Source organism: Triticum aestivum, chromosome 6A (genome assembly GCF_018294505.1).
Source record: "Triticum aestivum cultivar Chinese Spring chromosome 6A, IWGSC CS RefSeq v2.1, whole genome shotgun sequence".
Taxonomy (NCBI): Eukaryota; Viridiplantae; Streptophyta; class Magnoliopsida; order Poales; family Poaceae; genus Triticum; species Triticum aestivum.
The window spans coordinates 520134587-520157328 of NC_057809.1; the positions used below are offsets into that span (position 1 = coordinate 520134587).

The 22742-nt window shown below is 42.5% G+C and overlaps 2 protein-coding genes across 2 annotated transcripts; one reads left to right on the forward strand and one right to left on the reverse strand.

Annotated features, from left to right (window-relative positions):
* The first annotated feature begins 9399 nt into the window (after nt 1-9399).
* LOC123130883 (uncharacterized) lies at nt 9400-11362 on the forward strand. The gene is made up of 7 exons (XM_044550672.1): nt 9400-9785; nt 9868-10016; nt 10101-10196; nt 10281-10349; nt 10440-10652; nt 10749-10856; nt 10955-11362. Exons 2-7 carry the CDS (start codon nt 9941-9943, stop codon nt 11071-11073), a joined length of 681 nt encoding a protein of 226 aa, XP_044406607.1. The 5' UTR covers nt 9400-9785; nt 9868-9940; the 3' UTR covers nt 11074-11362.
* A 3259-nt stretch (nt 11363-14621) lies between these two features.
* LOC123128239 (enhancer of mRNA-decapping protein 4) lies at nt 14622-22736 on the reverse strand. Its single transcript, XM_044548196.1, has 13 exons — nt 22193-22736; nt 21455-21504; nt 21096-21252; nt 20790-21008; nt 19962-20090; nt 18941-19514; nt 17896-18857; nt 16544-16903; nt 16349-16468; nt 15972-16142; nt 15708-15866; nt 15381-15506; nt 14622-15266 (listed from the first exon to the last, which is right to left on the reverse strand). The coding sequence occupies exons 1-13, from the start codon at nt 22700-22702 to the stop codon at nt 14958-14960; spliced, it is 3846 nt and encodes a 1281-aa protein (XP_044404131.1). The 5' UTR covers nt 22703-22736; the 3' UTR covers nt 14622-14957.
* Nucleotides 22737-22742: the final 6 nt, after the last annotated feature.

Consider the following 22742-nt stretch of genomic DNA (forward strand, 5'->3'; position numbering starts at 1 on the left):
AAGCCTTTGAGAGAGAGAAATCCTTGCGAGGACAAAGCCCAAACACCCAGAGTCAAAGAGTGTTAGGCATCACTGAAGTCTTTCTGTCTGTGTGACCTGAAGACTTATTACACTTGAGGACTGTGAATCCTCCAGCCGGTTAGGCGTCGTGTTCTGAGCATCCAAGAGCCATTGTGGATCGCCGGTGAATGAAGTCTGTGAAGGTTTGGAAGTCTACCTTGAAGACTTACCAGAGTGATTGGGCGAGGGCTGTGTGTCCTTAGCTCAAGGGGAATAAGGTGAAGACGCGGTCTTCTGAGTTGAATCTCAGCCTCCCTAACCAGACGTACAGTTGTCACAGCAACTGGAACTGGTCCAACAAATCCTGTGTCTTCAACAAGTGACTGGTTCTATCCTCTTCCTCTCTTTACTTAGAGTTTGTCTTCGTGAAGTCATTGCCTGTTTGTCATACCTGTTTGACTTCATTGCTTGACTACTATTGTTGTTTGGCTTCATACCATCTTCCATCCTGATCCTTACTACCTAGCTGCTATTAGTCTTCATACATTCACGCTATTGCTTACTTGACCATGGCTTGCTTAGTGTAGTTTATCTTCCGCTGCATATCAATTGGTTCATTTCTACTGTTTGACTTCGAAACTTCCATGTTTTGAAGACTTTCATAAAAATCGCCTATTCACCCCCCTCTAGTCGATAACTATCACTTTCAGAAGAATTCATAAAAATCGCCTATTCACCCCCCTCTAGTGGACTTAACACACTTTCAGGCATCTTGTATATTTCGTCTATGTTCTTGTATGTCATGAAGGAGGCTTCAAAGTACTGAAATCTGCACTAGAAACGCCGTTCTGGTTCCCATCGCACGCGCCTTCATCTCCATGTGTGTTTCTACTCCAGTGTTCATCCCTCTTGTCCATGATAGGCCCTTCATTAGTAATCAACACAAATGTATCCAATTTAGACAGCATCATATTCTCATGAACATTAGAATTGTTACCAAGAAACAAAAGTACCTGGTAATTCAATTGGCGTCCGCGAGATCTAGTGATTGGTCCAGTATCTGCAGCAGGGGCTGTGGGTGTAACAATGGTATTGATGTCCTCATCAGCAGCCGCGCACCTCCACCCTTGCCCTCCGTCGCTCCCAACTTCTCCCACCTCTCCTCCGGTACGCGCTTGGCGAAGCCCTGTCAGAATTCCGTTACTGCCACCACCACCATACCGCCATGCTGGTTTCGATCTCATCTACATCCTCTCCCTCTCTTGTTGTGTCTAGAAGGAGAGGACACCATTGAGCTGAATGTGTGCTAATCTCGGAGGTGCCAATCGTTCAGCACTGGATCAGATTGGATCGTGAAGAGTATGACTACATCAACCGCGTTACGACGCTAACGCTTTCGGTCTACATGGGTATGTAGACACACTCCCTTCTTGTTGCCTTGCATCTCCTAGATTAGATCTTGGGTGTTCGCAGGATTTTTTTTATTTCCATGCTTCGTTCCCCATCATTATCACCGTTTGCGATCTCTTCATTTTTTGAGATCAGTCAATAGCTAATGGTTTTATTTCTTCATTTCTTCTTTTGGATCAGCGAGTGAGCTAATATGGCTATTTTGCTCTTTATATATTTGAGCAACTAGATGCTTTAAAGGATTTGAACAAAATTCATTATGCGAACCTGAACCCTGCTGCCATTTCTCCACCTTCATGCAGTGGGCTTGACTGGATCATATGGTTTTCTCGCCAAAAATTCCCTACGCCACCAACTACTACCCCGCTCTTCACTTTGTAGCTCGATTTCATACACAACCATCTTCTATGCGGCATTGGTAAAACATTGTTATTTTATTTAGTTCTACTGTGCTCGAAGAAAAATGACTCTCTGGTGAAATTGCTTATGTATTTGATCTGTAAGGGCATGCTTCTTGCATTGTGTGTTGGTGTTGTGGTGTTACAGTAACCAATGGTGGCTCTAATCAACTTGTAAAGCTTTCTTTTCTTTCATTGAATTATGCTTTCCTGTGATGACATATTAGTGTTATCATCTACTACATCAATTTATTTTAGGGCATTCGTTCTTGAAAAGTTATAAGAGTACATGTAGAGAATCTGTAGTTCACTAGCTTAGCTTGAAATAGTAGTGAAAGGGATTCTAGGAGGCCATCAAGGTTTATTCGAAGGAAATCTTAGCTCATTGTTCAAGTTCATTGCTATTCATGTAGAAAGAGCACTCTTGTGGCTACATCTCAAAAAAAATAAAGTTGGCCTTGGAGAAAGTAATCTTTATTAGATCAAGATTTTTTGTTCTTTTGTATATTAGATGTTTTTTTGTGTTATAGAGAAAGTAATTTTTAATATTTTCACAAGTTAGGGATAAGCCAATGATCTTGGGCATATGGTTGACTTAAATCCCAAGAGCAGAGTTTGCGACTTTTTTGTTTCAATTCGAATCAAGTGTTTTCAAATAATTAGTATGTTGTTATGAAGGAGTAGTATATTGAACCGTAATTAGCATCACTAGATAATTCTCATTAGTACTTACCAATTAACATTTCTATGTTACACTCATCCTGCTGCTTATTTATATATGTGATGATTCCACATGACTCTTTTGTCTCTGTATTCTTATCATACTTTCGATTTCACATCCTTAGTTGTTTACTATTTCCAAACTTTATGGAGAATGGCATCTACTAATTACTAAGCGATATTGTATATAATGTGCTGTTTAGTATGGCGTCAGAACAATAAACTTTCTGTCATGAACTATTTTCTTTATTATATTTATCTACTTGCTCACTTAACAATGCATTGACGTCTAGTTTCTTTCCCAGTTATGTCCATTCGTCGCTGATCTTGGGACTATTTTGTGCATTGTAAACTCTATACAAGTTTGGCAATGTCCATTTTTGTCATTTAAGAGTTATATTTTGCTTTGTTCCTGCAGTAACCATTTGGGACTCGGATACAAAGTATTTGGCCTTGGCGGTTGAATTTATAGGGACATGCCATCTTACTTGCCATTATGCATCCTAAACTAGTGAAAGTATGGACCCTAGGCATTGTTTCTAAGCGTTGCAATATTGCAATACTGCTTGTGCTCACTTTTACTGCTTGTTATCTTACTATTTTTATTATTTCATATTACAAAAACCTATATCTACTATCCATACTACACTTGTATCATCATCTCTTCGGCGAACTAGTGCACCTATATAATTTATCATTTTGGGTGTATTGGAGACACAAGAGATTTCTTATATTTGATTGGAGGGTTGTTTTAAAGTGACCATCTTCATCCTATACCTTTCATTGATTGATAAACCTTAGGTCATCCACTTGAGAAAAATTTGCTACCGTCCTACAAAACTTGCGCTTGAAGGCCCAAAAGAGTCTAAAAGAATAAAGTTGTGTAGTAGACATCAAGCGACAACAGTCATAATCATGCATTGTGAATAATTAACCTTGAACATGAGTATGAGTATGATATAGATACTCTGAACATAAATATCATAAAGGTTGCATTGGTTTTGAATCAATTAAATACGTGAACATGTGCCAAGTCAAGCCACTTGAATTCTTCAGAGGAGGATACCATCCTCTCATACTACATCATAATCATTTTAATGCATGTTGATACAGAAGATAAATCATTATCCATTCCTAGCTACTCAAGCATGGCATGAACAACTATAATCTCTAATTGTCATCAAAAACATGTTTACCCATAATATGTTGAATCATGATTATTGGGCTAAACATATTTACAAAAACTAAAACAATAAGAGTTCATACTAGCTTTCCTTTACCGCAATCACTTCATCAAATCATCGTCATTGTTGTCTTTCACTTGCACGACAGAATAATGTGAAGATAATAATAGTGCAAGTGTGCCGTGGACTAAGCTGGAATCTGCAAACACTTTATTAAAAGGAGAAGATAAAGAAATATTACCCTTCGTTAGATCAACAACAAAGCATATAAGAGCCAATTGACAATCTTTACAAAGTCTTCTCCTCACGACAACCAAAAGAAAGAAAATAAAATAAAAAACACACTGAAATATATTTTTAAGTTTTTATTTTTTCTGAAGTTTGGAGTTTTTTGTTTTTTGTTTTTCTCCTAACTTGGCCTATGGCCATTTCTGACCAGAATAGTAGTCGTAATGATAACTAGGGGTGGCATTCTGTGCTCCTTCCTCAATAAGGCGAGCAGCCTCCACTGCCGTGTTGTGCTCCCGGGCCTCGTCCTCATAGACAAAATGCCTTTGTTTGTTCTAAAAATCAAAGAGAGCAGGCGCGGGCAAAATAACAGGGTCATCATGCTATTTATTAAATGTCAGGTTATATTTATATTCATGTGTCCCATACTGGATAAAATTGTGACATTGCATTGCCTCAAAGTCTAAGTTTCTATGGAGAAGTACAAGATCACTGGGTCTAATGGAAACTCCAAATCTTGTGGCTATGTGAGAGGCGTAAATTCCTCCATATAATTCACCATCATGTGTGTTTCGGCTTAACCGACATGCAATGATGGCCCAAAAGTTAAAGTCTCTACTACCATTTACAGCAACATGAAGGATACTCAAATCAGGAGCGCAAAGTGCACTACAATCATGCTTGCCAACTAAACACCTCCCACTGAATATTGCCAAGTAACGAATAACGGGAACTGAATGCTTCCAATCCTAGCTTGTGTCACACTCCTATCCTCGACATTGCAAAGACTACTAAGAAATGCATCATAGTCAGATTTCCACGGTTCAGCGAGCGAACCCCAACACGGAATTTTGTATGCATCACAAAATTCTTCTAGAGACATACTATAGAATTTCTCATAGAGATGAAAAAGGACTCTAGAAGTGCAGACCAATACTTAAATTTCTGCGTGAATGAATCTGTAAGGTGGTACTACTGAGTGCACTTATTTGTGGGAAGGCGGTCATCTTGGCATTCTCAATATATTGATCAAATTCTTATTTGATGACAACACATATCATGAAAGTGTCGCACGACCACTAACACAATTTCACCTCGGTAACCCATACCGAACTTGCCCGTGGCTCATGGTATGCCTGCCGTGCCAAGCTTTGGCTTGAGGAGCTCCCCTGAACATGTTCATTTTCCTGAAAATTTTCTGAAATTTTTGGACCACGAAAAGAGGTTAATAAAACTTGACAAATTTGATAGCAACAACTCATACAAGTGTCTAGAAACTATATCAAGCATTCAAACTACTTAGAACCAAATTAATTCAACATGCAAGCTCATTTTTCATGCACTATTCATTATTCGGCAAAAGAGGTAATGTGGGCTAAATCACCGCAAGGTACACTCAAGTTAAATATAGATGCATCGTTTGGTTATGAAGGGAATACTGCCTCCATTGGTGAGATTTCGAGAGATGATGTTGGCGACTTTATCGTAGCTGAAATCTACTATATGGGGACAACAACAAATGCATACACAACGAAAACTTTGACGGTGAAGAAGGGGCTGCAACTTACAAAATCCTTGAGTATTCATAAACTAATTGTTCATTCTGATTGTGCAGAATCGGTCAAGGAGCGGTTAACTCAGTAGCGGCCCTATTCTAAATGATTGTTTTGGGATTTGTAATAATTTTTGGTCATGTTATTATTGAGCATTGCGCGCACGAGTCGGATCGCTTGGCTCATGAGCTACCTAGCAGGGTTAGAGTTGGTCCTCTTGTCGTGTGGACCGATAATTCTCCCTCATTTATTTATAGCCTTATTTTTTGGACGATGCATCGTTATTTGAGTTGAAATAAAGCAAGCCATGACAACACCTATTTTTAAAGTGATATTCATCCGGTCATAGACTTTTCAAAATACTGCCATTTTTTTTCCTTTCGAGTGAACATTTTTACCAAATTTTCTTTGAGTACCAATCTGGAAGCAAACAAACGCGTGCTCATGCCTGGGCTGGGCACTACCTCATGGAACACAGGCCAGGGGCAGATGCTGAAGCGGCGGGCTGGCATTGGTAGAGAGTAGAGACCAGAGGAAATCGTCGGTCATCAGGATTGCAGAAAGATGACCTTCTCCTTGGTCTAGAACTAGAACTAGAAGCCACATCTAAAAGGGCGAGCCATCCATCCAGGAGTCGATTGACGGCGCAGGAGTCGCCAATCCGTCACACCCGGCGGCGGCGGCGGCGGCCATGTAAGCTCGTATTGCATTGTCTACGGTTTGATCCTCTCGCGCCCTCCGCGCCTGGGGTCGTTGTTTGGTTTCGCTTCCGCCTAGCATGTTGATTTTGCGTCTCGGTGGCCTCGCCTCATCGGCACTCCCCTCTCTCCTGCAGGGATGGAAGCAACGCGCTGGTCACGGGAGCAGCTTCGAGCTCCACCAATCCTCATGTGCCGCCGAGGGTGTCCACGTAAGATTCGTAGTAGAATTTTCTGATTTGCAGCAACGGTACGGTGATTCGCTTGGACCGGAGGTTATCATCTCACGTAACGTGCGTATGTTGCTCGCAGGGAGCAAGAGGTCCACAATCTGCAACGGGCCAGCACCACTGACGCGCCGATGCAGCAGGACGAAGACGAAACATGGTGAGGACGGACCCACGCAAGTTTCTCTTACCAAAATTCTGTAATAAATCATGCCCCTTTCGTTTGTGTCAACTCGTAACTCGGAGTCCCTTTGCCCAATCAGTGGTATCGTTAAACGGAGCAGGGGATATCGGTCATACATTTATGCTTCTAGTTTTTTCGGCAGTCAACTGGAGCCGATTAGTTTGGTACTGTACTGACGACAACCTCATGCGGCCTTTCAGTATTAATTAATTAACGACAGATAGCAAGATGAGTTTCGTGTGATCAACTTACCTTCGCTCAAGGGTCTCTAATTTTAAAGGCGTGCTGAACGTTTTGTTGGTTTTGTTTCTTCTGCTATATGTATTGTGTTAGTTGCTACCACGACCATTGTTTCTTCTCTCAGAATATATTTTCTATTATATTATTTTCCTGTGCTTAGTTCAATTGCATAGCATGGTGCATCTTGAATTCTTGATAAGTTCTTATTAATGTTTTTAGAAAAAAAATCGTCTTATTAGTTGATTTGGCATGACATGCAAAGCAGAAAGTTTGAAGTATGGTCACAACAGAATGCAAACTTACTCTCCATGTCTTTTTTTGTGTGTGTATTTGCTTTATCTAATCATGTTAACTGTTATGGAGAATTGAGTTGACACATGTTAATCAATTGTTCTGTCCAGTGGGCACCGTGATGTTTGTTCAATCTAGGTTCGTTACAATGCTTTTAGACTTTGTATTTGGTTTATCTAATCATGTTAACTGTTATGGAGAATTGAGAAGTTGACACATGTTAATCAATTGTTCTGTCCAGTGGGCACCGTGATGTTTGTTCAATCTAGGTTCGTTACAATGCTTTTAGACTTGAGAAACTCATGCCATATCTGGAAATCATGTGCAACCACAGATTGACCTTAAAACCACTCAATTGGCATCCAACAATTTTAGCTTAACCTACCTGCACAAGTCAATGTCAGGTAATCCACCATCTGGTTTAGTATGCGGATCGACACTCCTACACCCTAGGTGTATTTTCTTTTCTATCAAGCCATGACATGCAAAGCAAAGAGTTTGAAGTGAACATAATGCGAACTTAGTCCCCTTCCTTCTGTGTGTGTGTGTGTGTGTGTGTTTTATCTAATCATAACTGTTATGGAGAATTGATTTGACACATGTTATCAATTGCTCTGTCTAGTGGTCATCGTGATGTTGGTTTAATCTAGGTTCATTACGATACCTTTAGACTTGCGAATATCATATCTGGAAATCATGTGTAACCATAGATTGATATGAAAACTATGCGATTAGCATCCAACAAGTTTGGCTTAACCTACATGCACGACGTGATTCAGGTAATGAACCACGCGGTTTAGTCTACAGATTAGCACTCATGCACTCTACGTGTATTTTCTTTTGTATCAAGCCATCTCATGGTATTTTTTTTCTTTTGGTAACTTTCTACGTGTTGGGTTGTGTGCATATTGCTATGCATAGGCTGGGTTTGTACTCAAGGTGTGTTGCGTCACCTCGATGAGGTGTTTGAGTTACTAAGTCCCTTCATCGATAAAAGGTAATTAACATGAGCAATTTTCTTCTTATGAAATGTAACGAACTAAGACACCAGCACCAGCAGAGTGCCTTTTTTGTGATTTTGCCTTGAATTTTAGGATTTTGCTTTGATTTAAATGGTTGTGCATGAATTGGTAATACTTATACAGCAAGAGTCCATTTTGTTATTATCTTGTACGACACATGTTAATCTTGATCACTAAGGTTCTGCCCATGCATCTTGTTTGTTAGCGTGGTCAGGTAGCATTGAGCTTTGCCCTTTCTTTGTTAATTATTTGCATGAGGTATATACTCAGTTATTGTTATCTTACAAACTACAAAGGTAGTTTTCAGCAAAGAAAGATAAGCTTGTTTGGTATGGATTGTTTGCAGGGAGCTATATAATGTTACACGTGTTGATGCTCTAGTCAGTGATGGCAGATGGGATATTCTAGAAAAGTGCCTCTCCAACCTTATTAAGAAGATTTATCCTAATCCTCTGAGAGCACACCCGATGCTTTTTCTGCACGTGAAGAGAGGCAATCTGCTTGAAAAGATCACCAAAAGGAGACTTGAAGAAGCAAGAATATTCCTTGACCAGGAAATCAGAACCCCGTTCAAAGAGGTGGTGGATATGGGGCAATCAGAATTACCATTTGCTTCCATCCAAGCAATTAATGATGAAATTGACTATTGTGGAAGGTGTGTCGCAGCAGGAACACGGTAACATACTGCCACACCCTCATCAATAAAATTTTGCTCCCTGTTTTACTTGTTCTTTTTTTTTATAAACGAAAGGAACAATGGGTCTTTAATATCATCAACGTACCAACGGTCCTGCCAAAAAAAGAGGGTATACAGTTTTTGGAAAGCAAACTGTAAGATGACATCTTGCCACTGTAGAGCAAACTCGGTAGCATCATATGCTGTTTCGTAATTCTTAAGAGAACACATTTGGCATTAAAACTGCAGATTTATCATACTCACTGATAAGTTTATAAATTGCAGAATATGAGCCATCAGGGAAATTGATGTGTTCACTCAGTTGATTCAGATTATCTTTTTAGTCATTTTAGGACTAAATGGGTTGTTTTGTTCTTAGGGAAGAGCACCCATACTGTAATTCAAATGAGGTCATTAAGGTGGTGCTTCGTGATTACTTCAGTCTGTATATCACTGAGCAGACAAAGTATGTCAAATCTCATACTACTTATTATGTCTTATTCAGTGCTGTCCTTTATAATATAACATACACCTCTCTCGTTATCTATATATCTGTAAACAGATTCGACGTACCAACGATTGCAAAGAAGAAATGGTGGAGATTTGCAGTGAAGATTAGAAAGCAACATGCTCAAAACAAAAATATTAGCTTCCGGTGTATTGTTTGCTCTCAAGAAGTTCATGGCAAGGGAATTGGTTTTATGCAACAGCACCTCCAAGAATGCCCGATGATGAATACAAGCAAGGCTGAGGACATATACAATGGCATACTGAAGATGGGCGCGCCAATAAACAATCTTGTTCAGCAAGCAGCTGGAAAGGCCGAAGCCATGAAGAGCTTTTATGCCAACTTGGAACTTGCTCGGCAAATTTCTCTTGCATCAAATCAAGCCAGTATGCTCCCAACTGTCCTAAACAACGTCAAGCATTTTGCAGAGATTGTCTTCTATATGGGTGAGTTCCTCTGACTGTATGGAGTTTTTTATCTCAAGTTCCTTGGATCAACAACTCTCTCTAACTCTAAATGCAAATCAAGGTGGATCTCCAACTAGGAGTGAGTTTGCGGCAGTAGGAGCAGCGCAAGTAACCGGGCTTGAGCCTCCCACTTAATGGTACCTCCATATCAGCAAACGAATTCCAATTCAAATTCTGGTCTCACTATGACTACAACCCATAGAGCTGGAGGTACTTCTCGCATCTCAAATTTACACTTAGGTTATCCAAATGGTACCATGTCAGATGCAAATGTTCTACCTTCTACCGCCGCAGATGCAGTCAACAATAGACCAATTGTACCTCCAAGTGGCGAACCAAATTCAGGTCCAACTTCTAGCCTCATTATCACTGCGACCCATAGAGCTGGAGGTATCTCTCTCAGTTCAACTTTGCACCCGGATTATTAAAATGGTATCATACGATATGTAAATGTTCTACCTTCTACCGCCGCAGATGCAGGTGGGGTGTCAAATGCAGGTCCAGCTTCTAGCCTCACTATGACTGCGGTCCACAGAGCTAGAGGTATCTCTCTCAGCTCAGCGTACCGTATTATATGCAAACGTTCTACCTTCTACTGCTGATGCAGTTAGCAACATACAATTATACCTCCAGGTGCGGTGCCAGGTTCCTCTCCAATTTCTGGTGAAGCCGAAGAATCAAATGCTGCTGATATCTCTCGCACCTCCAGTTTGCATCCAGGCACCAGATCGCATGGTCAAGTTCGATCTCCTACTTCCAACACAGCTATCGTCGTTGTACCAACTGCTAGCCAAACTGATGAGGGAGCAGCCACTTGGGAAGAACTAGGTCTTGGCAACATCATGGGTATGTTATCATTCGCATTTCAATATCACTTTGACATGATCTCTTTCTCAGATGGGGTTGAATCGCATACTTATATGCCTCCTATCACAACCCCAGGTGACGACATTCTTGATTATGGTCCTGCTGCTTCAAACACAAGGCTCGAATTCCCAACTGATGAGCAAGCAGCCACTTGGGAAGAACCAGGTCTTGGCAACATCATGGGTATGTTATCATTCGCATTTCAATATCAATTCGACATGATCTCTTTCTCAAATGGGGTTGAATCGCATACTTATATATGCCTCCTATCACAACCCCAGGTGACGGCATTCCTGATTATGGTCTTGCTGCTTCAAACACAAGGCTCGAATTCCCAGATGATGAGACTTCATTAGCTAACATAACTTTTACACCGGACGGGAGTCCATTTGGCTTATAGGATGCGCTGAATGAATGAAGGGCTGAAAGAAACAGTTTTCATTCAATTTTGAAGTGATAGTGATAGGAAGTACTGAAGTCCTGCGGCATTTAGGTGGTGAGGGATTAATAGGATTTTGTAGTTTTGGGTTTTGTCCACGACACGGAGCTTGAGAACCATTCCCTCGAACTCAGGGATGTTCTATTGGGGGGCTTTGAGGGTGGTCAGAAGTCTGCTAGGTTCAAAGAGCTGGTGCTGAAGAGGGTGGCTTGGCTCAAAATGCTCATCGTCCTCTTGGGAACATGTAAGGTCCACTTGCTGAGGTGTGATGGGGCCAAAAAGGCGACCTTTTTCTATCAATCGTGACTAGGAAACTACTAGGTTGGAGCGCTTGGTGAGGTCTCCTGTTGCTTCTTAATAAGGACGGAAACGATGGAATGATTGAACTCATGCTGAGATTTGAGCCGCGTGTCATGTTTCTTCTTGTTTTCTGCTTGTTATTGCAGCTTGTCCATTTGTCTCCGTGTATGCCTCGCAGCAGCCAGACCCCAGTTGTTACCGCGCGCCACTTGCAGCACCGCTCAGGGCTGTTGTGTCGCGCAGCTCGACGCCAGCCGGTTCAAGCATGGTCACGGTCGCCGCATCACTGGTTGGCCGGTTCCAGCACATACCGATCGCGGTCGCAGCATCGCCGCCGATCTGCTCAAGCACCACACGCGCCCGCACGCAACATTGCCCCCAAATAGTTCCAGCACGCGGCGATCGCGGTCACAACGCCACCATTGTGTAGCAGCTGCCCCACGCACGCAGCTTGACGCCGGCCGGTTCAAGCACGTGGCAGCCGCGATCGTTGCATCGTCGTCAGCCAGTTCCAGCACATAGCGGTTGCGGTTGCAGCATCTCCTGCATGCAACTTCTTAGCAAATAGTTGCAGCACGCGGAGATCGCGGTCGCAGAGCCATCGTTGTGTAGCAGCTCGTCGGCACGTGCTTGCAGCTCGACATCGGCCGGTTGAAGCATGCGGCGGTCACGGTTGCCGCATCGCCATCGGCCTGTTCCAACATAGAGTGGTTGTGGTCGCAGCATCGCCACTGATCGGCTCCGGCCCCACACGCTCCCGAACGCAACATCGCCCCGAATAGTTCCAGCACGCAGTGATCATGGTCACAACGCTACCGTTGTGTAGCAGCTCGTAGCTCCTGGTGTCACCGATCACTACTAGGGAAAAGCCTATACACAGAATCTTACCAGTAGCGCGCTTTAAAATCAGGCGTTGCTGCTAAGTAGCAGTAGCGCGGGCAACAGAAACTCGCTACTGAAACAAGTTTATCAGTAGCGCGTGCACCGCAAGAGTATGTGTGAGGCTATTTATTAATTGATATGTTTTTCTTATTCAGAGATTGCCAAAGAACCTATCTGTGAGTTGTGGTATCGAGCCTGATGAAGAAGGCTCAGTTGGACTACGCCTTACCGCAAGGGGCTCCATCACCACATGTACTTACCGCATGGACACAGATGGTCGCACACACTTGAACTCGGTTGGGTGGAAGAGATTCCTCGTTGGCAAGAATCTTCGTGTTGGACAGGCCATCCTAATTACTATCAGGAACACCCACCGCCCAGGCTTGAGGATGATGATCATCGTCAATATCATCTATAACTACATATGTGTGTGTGGCTATATCATCTAGAACTACATATGATGATCGTCGTCGATATCATGTAGAACTACATATGATGATCGTCGTCGATATCATCTAGAACTAAATATGATGATTGTCGTCGATGTCACCTTGTACTGCTTGAGGATGCATGTTGAGTATATATGAAATTGTTATCTAGTACTCCCTCGGTTCCAAATTACTCGTCGTGGTTTGAGTTCAAATTTGAACTAAAACCACGACGAGTAATTTCGAACCGAGGGAGTACTACCTAGTACCTATAATGCTTTATGAAATTGATATCTAGTAGTACCTAGTATCTGGAAATTGCAGTTTATCGAAGCTGGAGTGGGAAAATGGTGAAAGATATAACAGTAGCGCGGGACCGGAAAATCGCTACAGCTAAATAATAGCAGCGCGTTCCTGAAAAGCGCTGCTGCTATAGTCAATAGTGGTAGCGCGGGTACAGGCAGCGCTACTACTAAGAGTTAGCTGTAGCGCCTTATTGGTAGCGTGGGCACCCGCGCTGCTGATAGGCCTAAAACCCGCGCTGCTGCTACCCTTTTCCCTAGTAGTGGATAGCAGCAATGGGCATCGCTGGTTCCAGCAGTGGTCGGTTCTCGTCGCAACAATGGGCGTCGGTGGTTCCAACAGTGGTTGCTCGTGTCGTAGAAATGGACATTGTCGGTTCGAGCAGTGGTTGGCTGCTTGCTTGTAGTAGGCTCCGCCGGCACCCACAGTAGTGGTGTCGCGTTGTAGTAGTCGTGCTGACCGTACCTTACGCTTGCAACACCGGAGGCTGCTCACCACACCAGGAAGCCGTCGTTGGCTGCTCCCAGTGGCCACCGCCCTTGTAGCACACTCGATCGTGGAAAAAATGTCCGGTCGTCAGTCTCCTCGCTTCTTTGCATTAGCATGCAGTGGGCATGCAACGTCGCTTCTAGGCCCTTGGGGCACCGGTTGGAGCTCACCGGAGGGCAATATTATAGTATAGCCAAAACCGGCTATATAAATTTGTCACGTCACCTATAGTCAATCTAATAGCCCAGTTATGAATACATGGCCATACTTGTATGCTATGTCATTAATATGTTCCACATCTTATTATCTCACAATTTTTGCTACTTTGCTAGAGCCCGAGCTGGCTATAATTCTACTGCTTGTTTCTCTTTTCTCTTCTCCAACCAAGCAATAAGAAAACTGATGTGGCATCTCCTAGAGTTCGGGTAGATCACTTTATTATACTTGCCCTTACAACAGGGGAACAATAGTTGTTGAGCTCCAGCTCTTACATGGCTTTGTAGCCTCAGGAATAGTAAAAGGAGAATTGCTATGTAAGCAAAGCAAGGTGAGAGTTATCTAAAAAAAATAGCAAGGTTTGATGTTTTTTTTAATAGTTTGAATTGCTTACCACATATGCAAAAGCACGAAAATGACTGGGTAAATGACGGCTGGGAGAGGTAATACAATCTGAGCCGTTGGATGTCGCATGGAGGGCATTAAGTCTTTTCAATACCGTTGCAGTGCGTCGCTTGGGCTGTTGCAGTGGTGCTTCAGTTAACTGAACATGGTGTCCCAGTTATAGGTACTCAGAGTTCACTAGGACCTAGCAGCTATATGTGCATCAACCTATCTACTGCATATGATTAATATACCTAGCGTGGTTTCTGCTCTAATGCAGCAGCATAATGCACCAAAACCCACCCACCCTGCGCAAAAAAAGCTTTTCGGCTGCCACATACATGCAACGATCACATGAGGATGTGTGGCTAACGGCCTGACACAGGCAAAGCTCGAAGTGTCACCGGCTCGGTTCCCAATCCCACGTCAGTAGTCCATACATAGCCGTACAGACGATAAGCTGCAACAGCAACAGGCAGGTACATGAAAAATCAAGACGTCAGCAGCTTCCACACACAAACAACATCAATCATATTTTGGGTGAAAGCAACAGCCACTCACCACTGCAAGCGGCTGCTACCACTATCAAAACTTGGAGCTACAAAGGACGACTGTGTGCTCAAGAACAAAGAGACTTGTAGACAGTTCACATGGAAATACTCCAATTTAAGTCCAATACAAGCCTAATTTACACCAGGGGGCGGGCACATCAGCCCTTAACAATTTTTCTTGGTGACAGTTTCCATCGTCCTTCTAGGTTTCCCTAGCTTTTCAAAATTTTCTCTCTATACAAAGAAAGAATAGACCATCATACTCCCCCACTGTTTCTGCAGCCAGCTAGAATCACTTGTAGCTAAGCAGAACTGAGTTGATGACATGCATAAGCAAGCGAAGATTGCTGTTATCCAATGGACTGGTGGTGGGGAGCGACCGGTGGTGAGCCAATTTGGCGTAGACTTGCTCGAAGATAGGCCTCACATGTATGGCGATGACTTGGTCTGTCGGATTGATCGCCATGGCAACATCTGTCATCCACTGAATTTTCCGGGATGTCTCGGTGCCAATATCAACTGCTAGCTGCTGGAGTAGGGCTAGGAGGACTCCCTGGTTCAGAGGGACTGGGGCCATTGTACATAATCCACGCAAATCAACCTGTACAAGAGGGTAGAGCTATAACAAATCCAACACAGCTATTCCAGTATGAGCAAGTTAATGAACAAGGGTCATATAGCTCAGCATTAGCTGACCAATCAAGGACGACGATACCTGAGAGCATAACCAAGACACAATTGACACGTCACTTCTTTGAAGTGCTACTGTAAAAGCCTCGTCAAATTTGTGTTCAGCTAGCAGTCTTCCCAGCTCCTTCATCGGGTCTAATGGTGCCTCGACCTGAAAAATTGCAGGGCACATGAAAATTATATAGATGTCTTGATGTCACCAATCATCATATTATTTACCTAAGACAAGGAAAATAAGATTGAAGACTCATCCCTCAATACCCAATAGGCATACCCATACTACATCAAACGGCTTAGACAGGTCGCCAATCAGAAAAAATGTGTAAGTTTAAAAGGTTTCAGAATTCAGCACCTCTGGCGGGCCAGTGATAGGACCATTGTTGGGCTGCAGAACATTTGTATTTTGCGCATTGGCATTGCCAGATGTAACCAGCGCCAAAATTTTGCGATTCCCATCAAGTAACTCTGATGTGAGATTCTGGGTGATTGAGGATGCAGAAGTGATAGTTTCCTGAAAAGTAATTATATAAACATTTTTGTTATTATACAATTGGAAAGGAAAAATGCATACTTTTAACTTGCTATTTCCAGCCATTCCAAATAACAAATATCCTACCTTTAAAGTAAGCACCAATGGAGTATGTGCTGCCTCAACCTGCTGCTGAATAGCAACAGCATGCTCAGACATTCCTTTCTGGAATGCACTGTCTACTTGCTCAAACATTGTCTTGCATGATTGTTCAAATGCTGGAACAAGCAATGATTCAAAGCTAGTGCGTAAAACATCCTGCATACATCCATTTAAAACAAATTAGTACATCTAGCAAAGCTAAAACAAATTGATCTTACAGTAAATTTCATATATAGATGAACAACTTAAGCAATCTACTGAGAAACAAAGGCACGACAAACAAATCAGATGCAACATGTAACATGCCACATAAGAGCTGCTAGAATACCATCTATAAGAACAAACTACAAGATGATACATACCTGAAGAGTCTGTTTTACAGATGTATGAAATTGCATTTGGATTTGCCTAGCAAGTGTAGCTTCAAGTTTTGCAGTAACAGATTTGTCCAGCTGATTCACCACCTTGTCACCCACCGCTTTCTAAAAGCAAACAGTCAACAAGAGCAAGGGTGGCAAAAGCAAGAACAACAAATGCAACAGGAAGTTAGGCACAACCTGAACTGCATCAGCAACTATAGAAGTTAAGGACTTCTCAATAATAGGTGTCATTGCCCGTGCAACAACAGGTCCAAGTGAAGAAACTTCTTTCTTTACTAACTTATCCAACATAGCAGGAAGGTCCTTGTTTATTGAGCTTGTGATGAGAGTGGTCATTTGCTGCATTCGCTCCCTTTCAGCCTTCTCACGTTTTGTGTTCTCCTCCAGGAAACGAGCCCACAAGGCATCAATGCTAGCCTTGATAGATTTTTCCATTGTACGGCCTAGTGATGTTTCAATTCTTTTGCCTTCCTTCGCAATGGGAGCAATAACGATAGTACCTAGCTGCTTCTGCATATCCTTCTGCATGGCTATTAGCTGCAAGACACGCGACCACACAGTAAATAAACTGAAGCTCATACTCATATAACGCTGATCTAAAAGCCATAGTGTTATAACCTAGAATTCTCACCATCTAATAGCACTAGTCAAGTGACAAATCAAAACAAACCAAGTATATCTTTTCCTAAAAAAAGAGTAGATATTTGCTGATTTTACAAGCAGGCACAATTGTTAAGTTGGCCATAGATGGCTACATCATGTCCAACTCAGGGTACTGGACAAGTGGGCCAATACTAGATGGGATACCACGGTTGTCACTCCATGGATCTTCATTCCAATTAGGCCAGTGCTTTTTTCCCAGTGAAACCCAGAATGAAATGACAATTTTACCTGTACAGATTTTCTCATGCATCTCAACAAAATATTTAAGAATGTGTGTTTACATGCAGGACATGAGAAACAAGAAAACTACCAGAGTCTATAAGGAATTTGTATCCGTAACACCTAGTTTGGATGGACCAGGAATTGAATGGGATTCCAACCTCAGCCTATCCTACTCAGTACTCACATTGATTTTAAACTTGAAACTGCGCCAAGTTTATGCCAGGTTGGCAGGCTGCAGGGTCACATTGGTTCCCACTTCCCAGCCCAATCTAAACTAAGCATAAAGAAACTGTCTTCCTAAAGGACAACCCTGTGATTTTCTAGTAGTAGCAAGTCTAATAACCAGTCAATAGCCAAATTACTCTTGAATTCAGGCCAAATATTATCGACATGTAAAACTAGAGCTTATATGCAAATTGCTGTTGACGTTAGTACAGTACAATAGTACATCAAAGAAGCATTAGTTTCATATTGCAGGCCGGATGGCAAAGAGACCACGATGGTCGTATTGCAATAGGAGGCCAAGACAGTCGTATTGCAAAGTCCAAACAGCAAGTAGAACTCCAGAATACTACAAGCAACTCCATTCGACTAAAGTTACTTCAGAGTACATAGATAAGAGAATAGTTTAATGCAATGCTCACCTGTTGCAGCATATCGGCAACTTCTGAAGAGGATTGAATAGGAGGGTATGCACTGCTGACAGGTTCATGTGAAGACTCAGTTGAGTTAAATGCGCTTGTAGAAGGTGATGACTGACCAGATGCTTGAGGATGAAAAACCTTGTCCTTTGTATATGAAGATGATTGCTCCCTAGACACAGAGGAGTCACTTATGCCAGGTTTTTCTACGGTTTTGTTTGAAACATTTTCTCCAGCAGCACCAGTATGGTCAGGGACCAGTCTATCAGATGGTGACCGTGATTCTTCCACGCTATACTTATCAGTTGTTACTGAACGCTCACTGATCATTTCAACAGTTTGCTCCAACGAATTTTGATCTTTCTCTGAGTTCTCACAGACAACTTGAGCTTCCTTGACAGCTTCAAGTTCCAAATCATGATTAGATTTACTCTCATCGACATGTTTTGCTTCCACTTCTGCAATCCGAGGGCTACTAATAGAGTCATCCTGGATTTTTGCGCCATCAGATTTAGAGATCTGATTGCTTTCAGCAGACAGAGCACCTGATATAATTTCAGATGGAGTTATGAGATGAGTGGCATTTCCTCCTACCTTAAACATCATGCGAGGATTTGGGAGCATCTGAACATCACTGTGGCTGTCTCTTAATTCATCCTTTCCAAAATTGTCCTTTGGCATGGGTGTATCTTGCCTAGCAAGGGCAACTGGTTTTGGCATGGGTGTATCTTGCCTAGCGAGGGCAACTGGTTTTGGCATGGGTGTATCTTGCCTAGTCAAGGCAACTGGCTCAGTGATTCGGCTTGTCGAATAATCAAAAGCTGATTGGTCTTTGTCACGGTTGCCTACTGATGGTCCTGATCCAGTAAGATCAGTGTTTGATGCAAGAGGGGCAGACTGAAGATGCGCAGAACCATCACCTTCTGTGTATGTAAGTGGTGGAGCTGATGGCTTAAGATCAAACTCTGCAGATAATGAGATAAATCATAAGCAAAAGAAAACTCTTAATTAACTGAAGCAATTGAATGAGACATGGTAATTGTTTTACCTGCAGTCTGATCAAAAGTTGATTGTTTACTCGAAGTACCGACGGTATAAGAATCTGTAAAGCTAGTTCCCGTGGATGACTCTGCTCCTACCACTTCCAGAGGTGTATCATAAACACGTGAAATAGCAGGGTCTCTTCCAAATGAGGTAGTGTCAGATGTAGGAGGCGAACAAAGTGATAACTCCAGCCCATACTGCTGGATGGCCATTGTTTGGACACAATAGACTTGAACTACCTGCTCACCATCAGGTTGGCTTTCATGTGTGCCAGTAAGACTTAAAATAGGCATCGCGACTGTAAAATCTGCGATATAATCCAAGCGGGTAGAAGCGGGGTCTGAGCCATACTCAACATGCACAGCGTAAATAGCATTCTTCTTCGCATTCGCAAGTAAGATAATGCTTGCTTGAGGCAGCACTGCGACTTGGTTGAAAAATGCCTCCTCGACTTTAGGTTCCAGAGAACTAACAAGTTCCAGAGTCTGCGTGCAATTCCAAGTCTCAGAGTCGCTTGGCAACAACCAACCTTCTTCATTAGTAGAAGCCCAAATTTTAATTTCTCGGTTTAGAGGACCCTGCATTAAGAACCAGAATAGCATGTAAGACATCTGTTAACATATTTGCACAACATGCAGTCAATTATTCTGTTTCTCAGAAGATGATAAGAGCAGAATCACATTAACTGATCATTTCTAATAGAAATAGAATATCTACAAAATGAGTCTACCATTTGAACATTATATAATGTAGCATTTCACAGACTATCCAAACCACGAGCAGAGTCTTTGCCTCTTTGTCCCTTGGCAATTGTAGGCAAATACAGCTCCGTTTAGATTTTACTAAAACTCAAGTGGTACAGGCACCTTATAGTTCATTCCTAATTAATATATGTCATTGTGTTTTGGTATATGTAACGTTGTAAAACTGAGCAAGATGCCCCAACAAAAGCGTGTGCTTCAAAAAGTCAAGTAAAACTAAGCAATCATTGGGACAAATTAAGTAATCTGTGCAAGAGTGCATACAGCAGTGATGAGATTTATATGATGCGGGCGCTCAGGTGCTGTAAGAAAGGCAACTGAGTAAACAGCTTGACCATCATGTGGCTTTAGAATCGATAGAGGTGCTAACTTGCGATCGTCCCAAATCTTTACCTGCAAAATAAACCAATATACATTACAAATGTGCTTAGTAAGGATGATCAGCACTTCTCTAAATAAAATAATGTCTAACAGGGAAAAGAGAGGCCAACTAAGTCGAAAAATTGCTGGCAGCCTCATTAGTGCTTAACCTAGCAGCTGATGTTAGTTTTCAACCGACTATTAGCAGTAACCAGACAGCACCTGATAACCATCAATCGAGGTTACGCGAACATAGCAGGTGAAACGTACTTCACAGTTTTTCTATGCACTGCAAATAATTTTATATGGTATATATTGCTGATTACAACAGCGTAAATGCAGTCAAAACCATCAAATCAAGGGGGAGACAGTCCAAACCACATATCATTCGATGAACTATTTCCACGAGACATATGGTTTGCTTTCCTTTCTTAAGAGAAAGGTGCTTTGAAACGACAAGAGAACAAAGTATTAGGATACTATTAAAAAAAACTCTGCAACCAGAATAAAAATAATTAACTCTGCAAGCCTATCGATGGAAAATTCAGTCATATTTTAATCAATGGTTTTTTATACAATTTATTCAGTGAAATGAAAGAGGAAATAAGCTTCCATATTGCTCAGAAGAACTAGAATCTGATGGCATATTCAAGAATACCATTCAGAAAATACTTCTCCCAATTCCGCAGAATTCAAATTTTCACAATAAATAGGAGAGTATTTGATACAAACCATGCCATCATTTGATCCTGAAGCCAGTCGGGTAGTCATCCACTGAGATATGGACAAATCTGTCACATCACCATCATGCCTACCAACCAAGCGTACACCATCAATAAGCTCATCAAGATGACATTTGATAGGTTCTTCAACACTAAAGTCTCTTCCCCTTCCAACTTTAGTTGTGTCTATTCTTAAGACACAGTTTCTGATTCCAACAAACAGAAGTTCCTGTAGGATAAACATGCAACTCCATTAGTGAGTTGAGATGCAAAATGAACTTGGGAGGTGGCAAATGTTATGTAAATGATGCCTTACTTGCTTATGAGAGTGCCAACATATCCTTGGATGGTAAGCTACAGCATCACCTACAATTTGTATGGCAACTTCTATCTTTCCTGTAATTTGTGGTTTATTTTCTGCATCGGGCCCCTCATCAATCCTCCACACGTATATCCGTCCATCCACACTTGCGCTGCAGCAGAAGAGAGCAACTTAGCATACATGACCCACACAATTATAAAGAATAAGGAAAAGGATTAGCTATTTTTATATAGTATAAATAACCTCAGACAATGTTAAATATGTGATCTCCAAAGGAGAGTGAAGATAACTTTTTGTTGTGCTGCCAACTGGGTGAACAAATTCAGATTATGTTATTGTTCCATACACAGTACCTTGCTAAACGATGGACGTCCTCAGCGAAGAAAGCCATGTCCGTGACCCTCTAAAGAAGAAAGAACACAAGCCATAAGAAACAAATGCACTTTCATATACTTAGTAAAATTCGAACCCACGTGAAAATGAGGAGTGCATAACCAATTACCATCTAAAGATATTGACAAATATTGACATCAGAAATCCTCAGTCACTTCCTTGAACACTTAAATTGCGGGACAAGTTTACATACAATATTTTATAAATTAAAATTGCTGAATTTGAGCACGAGCAAACAACCACACAGTAACGGCCTTATGGGCAGTGATTATTCCATGAGTGTCATCCACATAGAATGTTCAAATTCACTGAAATAAGCTAATTCAGCCCTTCTTAACGGTCTAGCCAACATAAATTCAGAATTAACATATCTATTAATACATAATTAATTCATCAGCCTTGTCATGACATCGATACAAATAATAATGTATCAGAGGTTGTTTTCAAAATAACATGCAACTGAATGTGATGATAACAAAATATCTGAAAATGGTTTCACCCGAAAATGTATAAGGTATTTTATTCTAGCGTATGGGGAATGCAGTATCTACACTTTGAACTTTTCAGATCCTTTCCCTTAGCTAAATACATCATTCATCATTAACACCCACTACCCACTACCCAGCGATTCAATTTGTGGATGAGCATTTCTACATAGAACTAACCAACAATTTATCTCTCTGGACTAAAATATATACCTGTGTATGGCCACGGAGCAGTGACCGAAGCGCGGTGTTGATGTTTAGCACACGGATGTTCCCCAGCTTGAGCCCATAGACGATGTACGTCCGGTTTACAGCGATCTGCCTGCCCAGCACAAGACCTGGGTCTGACGTGTACTTGGTGATCGGCGTCACCTCCAGCTGTGGCGGCTGCGCCTCCCCAGGCAGCCTCGAGTCGACGTTGTGCACCGCCTTGTCCCCGCCACCCAGAAGCCGACCTCTCGGCACCTTGCTGCTGGTGCTGCTGAGCATCCTCGCCGGCGGCGCGGATGGCATCGCCGGGAGCGGCGACGGCTGCGCGGCGGCGAACTCCGACGACGGCGGGGGCATAGATACCGCGGACTCGAGGTGGCCCGACCCGGAGCTGCCGAGCAGCTGCATGAGGCGAGCGCCGGGGTTGGCGCCCCCGGCGGCCATGGGGTTAGCGCCCGGGTTGGGGTTCGCGTTCGGGTTGGGCATGGGGAAGGGGATGACCGGGCGGGGCATGGGGGGCTGGGGATCCTGCGGGTAGTGGAGGTAGGGGCGG

Bases quoted from the DNA above. Each gene is read 5' to 3' on its own strand.
- LOC123130883 (XM_044550672.1), top strand. From the start codon at position 9,941: ATGGTACCTCCATATCAGCAAACGAATTCCAATTCAAATTCTGGTCTC. The intron at 10,350-10,439 runs GTATCTCTCTCA...TTATACCTCCAG, and splicing joins TGCGGTCCACAGAGCTAGAG to GTGCGGTGCCAGGTTCCTCT. The intron at 10,857-10,954 runs GTATGTTATCAT...TCACAACCCCAG, and splicing joins AGGTCTTGGCAACATCATGG to GTGACGGCATTCCTGATTAT.
- LOC123128239 (XM_044548196.1), bottom strand. From the start codon at position 22,702: ATGCCCCGCCCGGTCATCCCCTTCCCCATGCCCAACCCGAACGCGAAC. The intron at 19,515-19,961 runs GTATGCACTCTT...TTCTTAATGCAG, and splicing joins ATATAAATCTCATCACTGCT to GGTCCTCTAAACCGAGAAAT. The intron at 16,469-16,543 runs GTTGTGCCTAAC...GTTTGCTTTTAG, and splicing joins TAGTTGCTGATGCAGTTCAG to AAAGCGGTGGGTGACAAGGT.